Source organism: Anser brachyrhynchus (assembly GCF_964034855.1).
Source record: "Anser brachyrhynchus genome assembly, chromosome: 27".
Taxonomy (NCBI): domain Eukaryota; kingdom Metazoa; phylum Chordata; class Aves; order Anseriformes; family Anatidae; genus Anser; species Anser brachyrhynchus.
In genome coordinates, this window is record NC_137720.1 from 1,196,365 (window position 1) to 1,209,866 (window position 13,502).

The window sequence follows — 13,502 nt, forward strand, 5'->3', positions numbered from 1 at the left end:
ACGAGTGTAAGTCGGTCCTCATTTGCACCTCGATACAAGGGAATGAAAACACGTGAACTGGTCACAAGCAGACAAACTTTGGTAGAGCTCAGTGACATAGAGAGGTAGGTGCTGAATGAGTGAGGGCATGAATTTAACATGCTGAGCCACTGCCTGGGCTGGCACAGGCATTCTGCAGCCAGGGCACCCTTCTTTGGTGTAGTTTAATCCATTGCCAGAACGTGGTGTAAATCCACAGGACTTGTTGGTTGTATGGCAGGTTTTTGTTTTATTGTCTGACCTGGACACTCATGCTGCTGCTCGCTCAGAGAACCTGAAAAGGTTTTTGGTGCCACCGCACTTGTCTGAAGGAGGGGCTTCCCCTTTTTTGTTCTTTCCTCTCTAGTTATGGTGACATGGTGCCCAAGACAATTGCCGGGAAGATATTTGGCTCCATTTGCTCCCTGAGCGGGGTGCTGGTCATTGCTCTGCCCGTTCCGGTCATTGTCTCCAACTTCAGCCGAATTTACCACCAGAACCAGCGGGCCGACAAGCGGAGAGCGCAGAAGGTAAGCCGAAACCCACGCCCAAGCACAAGCTCACCCATTGCACACGCTGGGTACTGGACGCGCTACACGTCATAGGGCCATAAAGGTTGGTTTATAGACCAAGATATCTGGTGCAAGCATCCCCCTCCCACAAATACCACCCACTAAACCATGAAAAATAAATTATCACCACCCAAACAGGGACTTGAACCCTGGACCCTCATTGTCAGAAGCAATGGGGCTTTTATTGCTCACTGTCACACACGTGAGAAATAAATACGTACACATACAGAGGCACTCTAAGTGCCCCCTAAAGGGAGCTGTTGGTCTTTCTGTCTGTCTGGTTCCTGCTGCCTCTCTGCCCTGGAGTTTTGAAGACACACATCCAGAAACATGTAGTTATCAGCTACACATAGCCCTCAGCGCAGCAGACTAACATAGACAAAACACTGGGAATACGAAAAAACAAGCAAACAAAAGCCAACAACCTGGAAATGCTAGGGGATTACCGGATATTCCAAAATCTGTTTTTACCAGTATAAACCTACTGGTTTACTCAGAAAGTATAACAGATCATTATAACTCCATTTCAGCCTGCTAAATTACAACAAAACCAGAATCAGGTTTTTACAACAACTGTAAACTAAAGGTTTGGTTTATTTCTCCCAATGGAATTCTGTCTGCCAGAAATTCAAGACTCAGGGGATCTGCTGGCGAATAGTAGTAGAAAGATGTGCCATTTCTGCTGCGGGCAAGCATCTGGGTCCTGCCTACTTCTCGCATCTCAGGGAGCTGACAGCAGAGAGCTGAGATGCAAGACCTACAAAACCACAACATCTGGCGGGCAAAGCACATAAGCAGAGTAACAGAGAGGCAGAATCACGCAGGAATGAATTACAGGCTCCGTAAATCGTTGCTGGGATTTACATTTATATCTGCATTAGGTTTGGCATTATCATTTAGAAGAGGAAGAAATCCAAACTCCAGATGAGGGCAAAGCCACGTTGTGGGGTGTGTTTGGAAGCTTCCATGTTTGCCACGAGTCCTTTCTGTTGATGACCACCAGATGATCCATCATACTGTCCGCTTTCTCTCATGCACAGAGAAATGCTCTGTGAATTTGTAAAGCTGCTTCCTGGGTCGCAGCTTCTGTGCTTCCAGTCTCCAGCTGCGTCAGCCTTCTACCTTTCAGCAGCACTTACATCCACTTTAAATTAAATAAAATCTCTTCCACTGAACAGCGTGAACGCAGACAGCACCTTTTATCGGGATGTTGGCTGCAGAAATGTAATCTGGCAGGTAACGAACAGGATGGCATTACAAGCATTATAACAATCTTTTACTACTTCAGTGTTAATAGCTAATTTAGCTTTGGATCACTGGAATACAGGTGGACTCTCCATTCCGTCTGTGTTTAATAGCATAAATCCAGAACCTCAGAGAACAACACAACCAGCAACAAAACCTTAGCCAGTTAACAACTGATTTCTTAGTACGGTGAACTTACAGGTCAATGCAGTAACTTCTAAGCACCTATAAGGACAAATACTCCTCAGCAGTTAGCTACACATTTTGCGTTTTCAAACATATATATATATATATATATATATATAAAAGAAAAACAAATTCCCCTATGTTTTATCTTTCTCAAGAAATTGTAGAGCTTAGTGATATGGTTTAGCGGAGGACTTGTTAGTGTTAGGTCAGAGGTTGGACTAGGTGATCTTGGAGGTCTCTTCCAACCTAGATGATTATGTGAACAGAAAAGCAACCCCAATTGCTCCCATTCAAAACACTTAAATATTGCCTAAAAGAAGTGTTTCTAAACAGAAATATGCACATAGAAGTCTGTTAAGGGGCCAGTACACAATAGCCCAGTTATGTAAGTGAAGACTAAGAGAAAGCACTTGTTCTACTGAAACAGTACGTAAATATGCTGAGAGACAGAACTTGCTTTACAGTACAGCCCAGGCAGATAAACAGGCAAGACAAATAACCAAACAGGACGTGTGCGTAGCCACAGATGACAACACAAAGAAGCTCCAGAACTGACTCCAGATCAGTGCTTTTGGATGAGGCTATCCCGGCCAGGCAGCGTACCGAAGGTTTTTGTTCTGATTCACTTTTTCCTTTATTGTTGGACTGCGATCCACTTGGCGGCAAGGAAGCGTGCCACCACCACCTTTGATGCCAATATGATTGACTGCAGCTTTTATAAGGTCTGCTGTATTGACACAGTGTATGATTTCTCCCCATTTGAATTTCTAATTCCCTTGATATTGGATGAATTTCTGGGCTAAGAAAGTTTTCTCAAGTCAAAAGTGTGAGTAATTTTCACATGATCATCGCTGCATGAATACTAAGGAGAGCAAGAGAGACAGAAGCGCACTGATGACAGTGATGGTGTGATGTCTCTCTGGAGATGGTCAGGATGGGCACAGAGAGAATCTGTGTTGGTAACAGACTTGATCCAGCATCACTCTCCAGAGGACTCAATTTCTTCTTCAGAAATAAGAAAATTTTAGTAATAGAGTTCTGTTCCCATCTAATTAAAGATACAAAGACATTTACGTGGCTTTTTCGAGAAGGTTGGAGAAAGCTCTTTGCACCTTCTCAGCCCTTGAATACGCCCACCAACAGCATCGCTTTGTGAGCAGAGTTAGGAGACACTGCTTTGAAGAAATAACACAGACATCTTCCCTAAGTTTCTAGGGTGCCAAATAAATTCTCTCTCTTTTAGTTGAGGAGTAAATAATTTTAGGGTGTTATGACAAATGCTTTAGACCTTCAATTTCTTCCAAGAATCGTACCTGTTACAGTATCAAGTACATTTGAAGAGTAGGTTACCAATCAGGTTTATTATTTTGTTCATAACTCATACTGAGGAAAAGGCATTTAAATAGCATGAATAAAATACGGGGGGGTTGTTACCCACCAGCACCTATTCTTCTACTAACTGAGGAAAAATGTTCCTAAAAGAAAGAAAGGGAGGGGGAAAAAGGGGAGAACAACAAGGAAAGAAAAAAGAATAAAACAACCACCACTGATGCTTTAATCACCTCAGAGATAAATTATTCCTTGCCAAACCTGCACTGCAAGAGAATTAATTACAAGAAGATCTGGTAATCTTAATTTATTGTGCTGTGTCATCAAATTTTGTCCTCTGGCACGCAGCAAGGACCAGGTCACTCTGAATGGAAGATGAATTGATCATTTCTGACATGGCTCATTTTGGCAAAATTGTTTTTTGGTTGCCTCCCCCCCCCCCCCCAAAGACTTTTTTCTTTTTGACTGATGTGCTAAGAATAGACCTTCCTGACATTGAAACGATGCTGTTCTTTACTGAATGTCACAGTCTCTGGGTTTAAAGTAGAACTTGACACTTAAAAGGCTTGACAATTGAATGACTTTGTAATTCACGTATTGCTGGAGTCCCTCTTGCCGTGCTCAGCTTGCAGTTCAGATGCAACGTGAAGAAGCAGACAAGTATCGGAGCTGGCTTGAGCACAGCTCCCACTTTGCAGCCCCAGGAAGGAGCAGCAGAGGCAGCGAGGAGCAGCTGCTGAACATGCTGCTCCTTTGTCAGCAAAACAGTTCATTGTTTACAAGTTAGCCACTGTGAATACGACCCCAAGCCACAATGCTATTCCCACCTGAGCAGGGTAGTAGAGAAATGCACGGCTGAGAGACCGCCGGATAATGCAATAGATATGGCCTTAGAGCTTGGTGCAGCCAGGTCCCAGAAGAGCACGTTGCTCTCCAATGGTTTACTGGAATGATCTGGAATCTCTCAGGGAAGAACCAACCACCCAAGTTTAGGACAGGAAAGGTCCACCCAGGACAAAATGATTTCGCATGGCAGCTATCACATAAAACTGCGACATAGGCTATCAAGGAGTAGATGGCACAGCCTAGGTGGAGCAGAGAAGCAGATGCATTGCCAGGTGGGTGAATTAAAGCATTCAATCACAGAGCAAGTAACAGCAGGAGACAGCAACAAAGTGGGGAAGGAGAAGCCACATCTTCTCAGATGGAAGTTGCCGAGAGGAAATAGACGGAGGAAGGTTATTCCAGACCGCAAGAACTGCTCGCGAGGTGGTTGCACACAGGCAGCTATGACTGCAGGCGGACAAAGAGGTAACTATGGAGATGCTGAAAAGGGGCTTAAGCCAAAAGGAAGAGTAAGGACGCAAATATCTTTCTGATTGTTCCATAAGAGGCACGCTAGAAACAGCCTGTTCCAGACCCAGCCGTCACTCCCAGAGGCATGGAAAACAGGACTGCAGTCAGTGGAGCTGCTGTAGAGGGAAGATGGTGACGAAGAGAATGCTTAATGCTAGATTTATGTCATCATCTTACCCATGAGAAAGGCGGCCCACACACCTGTCAATAACAAGGCCATTATAATAATTGATTTTCTACAGAGCAGGGGAGTCAGCTTTGAAATGTTCTGTTTTTCAGCTGACACCCTAAATTTTGGAGGTGGGTTAGTGAACTTCAAAGCGTGGAACAGAACGGCCAGAAAAAGTGACTCGAGCAGAGCTGAGCTGAGCTGTCTAAGGAGAGCTCAGCGACAGAACATGACTCAGTTCCCAGCAGGGGACGGGGTTGGGAACTTGAGGAGAGAGAGAAACAATAAGGTTAAAACTGGAGCTGGCTGACATTTAAAAAACATGTTTTTTTCAACCACAATGAATCTGGGGGAAATGTGTTTTTGTTGTTGTTGATTGTTAACAGTTTCTGACAGGGAGAAAAGATTTTTTTTTTTTTTTTTTTTTAGGAGAAACTTCATTTTTTCTGGGGTAGGTACCTCTTCCTCCTCTTTGTCCTGTTTGCCACATTCCCTAATACAATTCAGGGAAAAGACACCAACCAACCAACCAGGGATCCTTCCTCTTCTCCTTCATACCACCCACGAAAGCAAGTGGCATCCTCCACCAGTTCAGCTAGTTCAAAGTACCTGGCTCCAAAATTACATCAGGCTACCAGATGTCTGTAATCCATCCTCTGAAAAGAAAAACTGAAATCAGTGAGGTAGTTTACAGGCCCAGCCTCCAAAGCAAGCCCTGAATACCGAGCCTGTTGTGGACAGTGGCCGGATGCCCGGCTGAAATAACTTCCGCAGGCATCCCCAACCCTCCCTACATTCATTTCAGGCTTTGAGGCCATTTCTCATCACGTCCCAGTCCTGACCAGGCAGTGCCTGTGGTGTGTAAGAACCCAACAGATCCCCCCGGGGGGCTCCCTGGCCACCCCAGGAACATGGTGCCTCCCCTCCCCACCTGCTGCAAGGCCAGGCTGTGGGGCTCTGTCCAGATGGCTCGTTATATAGCACAGTTGGTAGGATTTGTAATGGCTGATGTTGCTGGCTTCATCCCAGATGTCTAAATAAATGCTATCTGAAATTGCCTCGACCTGCATTCAAAACATTCTGCCAAAAGCCCTGGGAAGCCCTGTCCCACTTTGGAACGGGCTTCTAGCGATCAGACTCTTCACTGTTACCTCTGTTAACCAGTTATTTTGCCACTGTGCCTCAGCAACGCAGAACCAAGTGGGCTGGTGCTGTTCAGCTTCTGTGCAGTTCCCAGTCTATGTGCTGAACGCCACAGCCTTGTGCCAATGCACCTACAATGCATGGTTACGTCCAGATTAAGCACCACGGATATATCCACTGGGTCTGGAAAAAAACATCGCTTCAAGTGGGTAAAAATGGCAGTAAAGCTTACTGCTGTAACTGATTTGTACCCTGCCAGTGATTAGCAGGTGAAGAGCAGCATTCGTCCTGATAGACGTGGTGCTGGGAGGGCAGTCCCCTACCCACCTCTGTCAGACAGGTGGGAAAACCCTGCGGTCTCTTAGCACATCGCTCAAGGGCCTCTGCAGAATTTCTCTGCAACCACTCCCAGCTGTCTCACATGGCCCAAGGTGAAAAGTCCCAAATCCCATTATTGCACTCCTCCCACTCCACCCAGCAGCAGTGGTCTGCAAAGTCTGACTCAGAGCAAGTCTTTGTTGTTCAGAGGTCAGGCAAATCCAATCAAGCAGTACGTGCGGATAACTTCAGCATCGGATCAGGCACTAAACCTGCACAAGGCAGGCCCTCTCCAGGCACAAACAGGAGCCTGTCACCCTCTTTTGTCTCCCCGCTATAGCCATTGTCATTGTTCTGACGATTCTGACGAACACGGATGTTTGCAGCATCACCCTTCCACGCTTCCCTCTCTGAGACTCAGGTGTTCTCAAGCATAAAACTGGGATAAATCCGCTTCTTTACTGGCTCAGTGGCTTCTTGCAGTTAGTTCACGTACACATACAAGGTTATAAACTGAAACCTTCCTATGGTAAAATCTTGAGTGTGAGTAGTATTACATTTCTGTATCTGAGCTTTTACACCGGTGATTCTTGCCGACTCACCGAGCGAGGCAGCAGAAGAGGCAGCACGCGGGTCCCTGCCCAGCCACGGGTAACAAGCGCAGCGAGTGCTGGCAGAGCCAGCCCAGGAGCAGGCCAGGGAACGAAGAGCGCGCGTGCAGCTTACTGACATCTTCCAAAAAAAATATCTTTATGCGGAAATCACAGTCTGCCTGCAAGTACTCTGCAGGAAGAAAAAGGAGTTCGATTTACCAGACAAATTGCTCCTTAGGAAATAGTTTTTCTCCTCTTTGTCACAGCAGAGCAGAACTCTTCTGTTTACTATGCAGACCAGTGCCTGGTGGCAATTTGAGCCACCTGTTCTCCGGGTAAGCGCAGCCATTTAGCCCGAACTCAGCATTAACTCCAAACAAATACAATAATAAGGAGCAATTCTACACATTGTCCACGATCTCCAGCACCCAGCCACCAGCCAGCGCATTTCTGTCCACATATGAAACATCAGCTTCGTTAGCAACTGAGTCAGGACAATTAGGAGCCATTCTAGCAGGAACGTGCAACGATGCTGGAATGCAAACCGAGGCCAGGGAAGCGAGTAACCATGACAACTCTGCAGCTTTCTGCTGACAGCCCAGGGAGCGCTGCAGCGCCCGATATAGCGCGAGAAGCAGGTTTCTCCCTTGATATTTGCCAAAGAGAGGCATGCAGCCAATGTTTTGTGGCTGTCATTGTAGAGATGTGAGCTGTGACACACTTTCTTGTATGAGCCTTCACTCATCAAATATGACCACGGGATGGGTTTCTGACAGACCTTTCTTTTCCAAAAGCCGGCTGCAAGAGACTTGTCCCCAGAGACCTCAGAAACAGGAGGAACAACTAAGAGCAGATTCAGTTAGAAAGCCAATTGCACTGCACAACTTTATTGTCATCCGATGACTTTGGAGTAATTTTCATTTGCCAGCCAGCAACACTTCTCTCAATTACTGCTGAAAGCCTGAAGCATGGAGAAGTGGCATGGAGCACGGCTCCTGCCCTTACCCGGGCTGGCGTTGCCCACACTCACACAAGGAAAGCCCAACACCGGTCACTCGCTGCTGGTGGGTACCTGCGGTTCAGAACCAAGTGCTCTGATTGCTAATGAGTCAGCAACAAAGCAGGAAAACAGCCCTGCTGCCTCCTCACCCCCTTGTGCTTGATTCCACGGGGAGCTTTACAGGTTTGCTTAGCTCTCTCGAGTTTCATAAAAAGGTTTGTGGTTGTTTTTCTCCTCCTGTGTTTCCTCTATCTTCCCATGGAAGGTGTGAGTAGCACTACATGAAGCGATGGCCTCCATTTTTTGTAGCTAATCACAAGCCTCCACACCATTAATTACTGTTCATATAATCAGGCCTAGTAAATTGGCATCTGACACTAGATTAAATTCTGTTAATTTCTGCATCCCCTGAATAGTTTATAGCTCTTAATTAGGGGTGTGGACTGCGTGAAGGATGTTATAACAAGTGAGATCTGGAGACAGACAGACAGATCCCAGGTAGACATTCATCATACTTTGCTTTCTCTGAAACCAAGAACCTTTATAACAACTGAGAACAGCAAGCTCTCCATTAATGTTGCAGGAAAACATGAGGCTTTTTTCTTGAGAAGACGCTTATTAGTGTTTCTAAACAAACTTCAGCACCCTAACTTAAACCTTGTAACACTTCGCTTCCAACTCCAATGAACTGTAACATATTCCCAGTACGCTGCAACTGCACCTCTTTGACCATGCATCCCTGGAGTGACTTTAACTCAAGCTCTAAGATCTATTATAGTGGTAAGAAGACAAAACCATATTCAGGGTTGGGTTTTTGTTTGTTTTTCAGTTATCATATTAAGAGGCAAGCTTAAGAAGTGAAGGGAGCTAACTTTGTTAGTCAGCTGGACTAGCAGCACAGGAACCTCAGCACACAGCAAGCTTCGAATTTCAGCCATGATGGGAGAGCTATGTATAATGTGTATTTCAACAAAGAAAAAACTGTCCATATGGTCAGTTCTTACAGAGATCAGGGTCTGAATACAACCCTCACTGGGTGGATGGCTGGGTAAATGGAAAAACGAGAAATATGCAGGGCATCTATAGAGGATGGAAATACAAAGTGACCTTGAAAAAAGCTTACTTTTTAAGTGTCAAGCAAAGGAATAAAGTGAGAATTATGAAACTCCAGGAAAAATGAAGCTTATTCTATTCTTTGCAGTAGAATGAATAAGCAACAAACAACAGAAAGGGAATGGTCTATGTAAAAAGAAAACGTCAATACAATGGCAACCGAGTAAAACTGGCGATAAATACATGCAGGCAGGAAATCAGAAGCTATTTTCTAAATAGAATAATGAGGTTCTAAAGTAGATGCCCAATAGGAGTAAGGGCTTCACTAGCTTTAATCCAGAGCTTGTTAGGTTTGCAGTAGGCAAGAACTGGCCTCAGTGCTCCAGAGACTTCCTGACAGTCTTGCATTTCCCAATTCGAGTTTTGCGTATTATGACTCTTTTCAAAGTTCTGTTTTATCAGCTAGGATATCTATGACTAGTAGAGAAGTTGAGATCCATTAAACTCCATATTCTGTGCATTGTTCTATAAATAGATTGAACATCGTGTTCTTCAGTGTTGGAAAAGATTAAACGATATAGTGCATCTGAAATGATGTTCTGTTGCTTTAATGGTGCCAAGGGTAAGGTACGATTAAAAGGAGAGCCACAGAGGAGGGGAGGGGAATCTTTCATCTCTGGAAAGTAATGAAGAGGCCCAAAATAAGATCAAGGTCTGACTGTAAGTGGTTCTATCAAATTATATAGGAATATAATGAGTTCTACACAGTCTAATTTTCATATGCAGCTCTACAATATCTCCCCCAAAGCAAAAGCGACAGAATATTTAAACTTGGCTCAAAAGCTGCTTAATGTAAAGAATTTAGAGGAAGGAAAGTCCGAATGTGCATACTTCATTTCTTAGAAAGGTTAAAATGACAGAAAGATGATCTGCAGAAACTGACTCTTCTAATTCTGCTGTAACTCCATTGCCTATTGCAATAGCCAGATGGAACCAGGGTTAGCAGAATAACAACCAGTACTTATTATATGGGCCATTTGCTTTTTAAACAGCTATTATTTCGCTCACTGTTCAAACGCATGTAATAATCCTGAGTCCTAATTTGGCAGTCCAGCCTGTTTCCAAGCTTTGTTAAAGATGGCATATCAGCTTCTCAGAGCCATAAGTAGGACAGATGAGTGTCACATGATTATATTAAGGAAAGCACTCGACAAGCAGTAGATTCATTTAATTTCTTGTCTGCTCTAGACAATATTTTATTTTTTATTTTTTAAAAGAAGAATTTTCTGTTTTCCGCTTGCAAAGGAAAACTACCCCAACAGACCAGGGGAGCTAAGCTGTTTTCCACCAGATGAAGATTGAATTCATCCCCTTTCCAAGTTACACATGTGTGTTGAATTCCCACTCAGGAGTACAAATTGAAGTCTTTCCTGAATTCTTTTTTTTGAATTTTATAATAAAATTAGAGTCAAACACAACATCATTTCAAGTGCAAACTCAAACTAGCATCAGATGCAGACAAATGCAAGAAGAAGAAAAAAAATGAGCATTTACTGAATGGCTCTGACATTGTACCCTATAAATAAAAATCGGATCAAGAGTATTCCATTGATTACTTTTGAGAACGGCTTCATGTCAGCAGTAAAAGACCAGTGGTGTACATGTACTACACCCCTGGACTCACTGCAGCAGTCACCAATAGGACTGCTCATTTTCAAACTACTAATTGTTTAGGAGATAAAATGTGAAGCACTATTAAATATCCATCGTAGCTGCATTTTCTGCCAGGAATGCTCTTCATGTGGTTTTAGCAGATAAAGTTAGGTAGGAAGGATAATGCTAATAACAGCTCCAGCCCAAAGAGGGAGCAGGAGGGGGCAGAGGACCCGCACATCCAGTACCTGATATACATGTGCTCCAGCCCATTGCCTTGCACAAAGGCACAGAAGATCTGGAAAGCTGAAGATGTCTGGCAAATATGAAATTATGTCATAGATTGTAACTTAATAGTTTATGATACCACATAAATCAAGAGCGAACATTATCTCCATAAGAACTAGATGAAAATCATTAATAAATAATAATTAGCTGTTTCCTGGGCCTGCCATCTGGTAAGCATTTTTCCTAGCCTGCAACTCCGGCTTCTTTCCCTTCTCCAACGCAGCTAAACGGTGAAGGCATGCTATTCTACTTCTCCTTTGCTAGCCCCTTTGGATAATGCAGGTACCCAGGATGCTGTCAGCCACTTACATCATCCTCACCACCTATCTCAGCACTCTACACGTGCAGGGCTTCGCTGCCATTCTGCTTATTCAGTCTCCAGTTTCTTAAAAAGCAGGAAGGAGCCAGAAGTTATTGAGACCTGCCTTCCACCCTGCTCTCAGAAACACGTGGGCACTAAGATAACCAAATTAATCATTCTAACCTGTAAGTGGCTGTCATTAGTATTATTATTTTCATCATATAAATTATCTTCCAGATTAGGTCATATGCATTTTGAGATCCTGTGGTTTCCTAGCAACTCCTCTTACCACTCTACATGCAGACACAGTGTGCCGTTTTCTTTCCTTTTTTAGACTCTCTGTGCAGGGGTTATATTCAGTAACAGTGATCTCAGGCCTGGCCCTAATGACCTTTAGTCTGCCACATTTGTGGGATGAGATGCAGAAGACAGCTATCCCCTCCAAAGACATTTGCAGCAGATGGTCAGAAACCCAAGGTCCTGCACTTGGCTTTCTCCTGTCCTGCAGAGCAGAAATACTGAGGCACGTAAACAGAGCTGAAATAACAAAAGCATACCCACAAGTGTTACAAACTGGCAGAATTTGGAAGACCCCATCAGCCTAATTCTCTGACAGTTAGATATGTGCCAGTACACAGTGTAGGGTTCTCTACAAAACACTGCTCCTTCAAAGTCTGTGCGGGGCGCACTAAGTGCAAGGCCTCTGCTCCTGCACTTTACTCTTCCCCTGTCAAAGCATACCTTTGCTGGCCTGCCCCATCCAGACTGATGGATCCCAGCAGATAACACAAAACTTTGCTGAAACAGGCAGCTTTTACCTGCTTTGCCTGTAACCTGAATCGTAAGCTTGCTGCCAGGTGCCCCTCTCGCCCACAACCCACTCAGCTCAGTCACCCAGACCAGTGTCCAACCTCCACTGCAATGCCAGGGGAGAGTTGCTGTGCTACTCTCAGGTGTGATTAAAGTACTGCATCCTCCATAAACATAAAACACCTACCTAGACATCTTGTAAAGCTCGCACAACTTGATAGATGTGCTTTCCAAATAATGCACATTTCACATATTTTCACATAAAAACCATGAACCATAGCTTTAGAGTTGTTTCTAGTCCAACTTGGGAAATTATCTGGAGGGCCAAACCAATTTTAGGCACCAATTTTAATTAACTTCTCTAGCTGACTTAATCAAGATATCTACCAAATTTAATCATGATGGGGGCACAGAGTTAGGTGAAGTGACTATCCTAGACAGTCTTTTGTGTAAGGAAAATAGGATTAATTTCTGCCCTGCCCCACTGACATTTTTTTAAAATAACAACGTCTGTTCTAAACTACAAAAGCTATGGGGTTTAATTATTAAGATAGCTAGTGGCCCTGTTTCAAAGGAGAAAAGAGAACAGACCTCAGAAACGAACCATCTCCAGTCCATGTGGAGTACAGCTATTAATATTTGATCTCCTGCTAGCCTGAAGGCAAAGGGAATAATGTTCATTACAAGAGCCTAAGACTGAATCCACTTTAACAATTGACTGAACTGACGATGATAGCAACTGAAGATGATGAAACTTTTCCTGCTGTATGTGAGGTGGGTAGGTTGAAGGACTCGTATTTCCTGCAGCAAAAGGAGCTGATGTTCTGTCAAGCACAGAAAGGAAAAGGAAGGGAAGTCTTCTGTGGTTGCCATCAGAGCCTCACTGTAAAGACCATCACTGGATCCACCACCCAGTCCTGACTACAGAAGAGATAAGATCATTTTGGATAGCAACAGACACACAAAGGCGTATTGCTTTAAAATAGAAGAAAATTTCATGAAAATGTAATTAACAGGTAGAAAGTACCATGTAACTAAGAAATGGACTAGTCTTTGATCCCTTATCCCCGCTCCCTCCCCTAACTCATCTGCAGGTTCACTCAGAAGTTACACCACTGTCAGTAAACCTCATGGAGCACAGGCTGAGACTTGGCTGTTACCTGCAACTCCTAGCTTCTAGTCTGATTTTTTTGCTCTGGGTTCCAGTCTGAGACCGGTCTCTATTTAGGTCCTAGAGCAAGAGCAGTTTGCTCAGACCTCAGAAAAACTGAAGATCAAATTTCATATTCTTGGTGCATCTTCAGTATAGAGTAATTTTCATCAGAGACTTCACGCTCATATACTTGGAGTATTAACATTAAAATGGGACAATGAAATCTAGGTGAAATATAGAAAAGAAATTCAATTTTGGATGCCCCCATTTTGGGGTGCCAAAAAGCATGTCTATTTTTCAGGCTGTTCATAG

General features: G+C 44.0%; 2 protein-coding genes across 18 annotated transcripts in view; one reads left to right on the top strand and one right to left on the bottom strand.

The window, feature by feature from the left end:
• Positions 1–13,502, bottom strand: part of LOC308183394 (uncharacterized protein) — a 199,899-nt gene that overhangs the window by 168,378 nt on the left and 18,019 nt on the right. The gene's annotated exons all lie outside the window — the stretch shown is intronic.
• The window catches only part of KCND3 (potassium voltage-gated channel subfamily D member 3), a 117,285-nt gene that overhangs the window by 88,699 nt on the left and 15,084 nt on the right, over positions 1–13,502 (top strand). For all 6 annotated transcript variants that reach the window (XM_080569382.1, XM_080569384.1, XM_080569385.1 and 3 more), the window contains one exon: positions 386–548. In XM_080569382.1, coding sequence (XP_080425508.1) covers positions 386–548 — 163 coding nt within the window. The remainder of the gene's footprint in view (positions 1–385; positions 549–13,502) is intronic.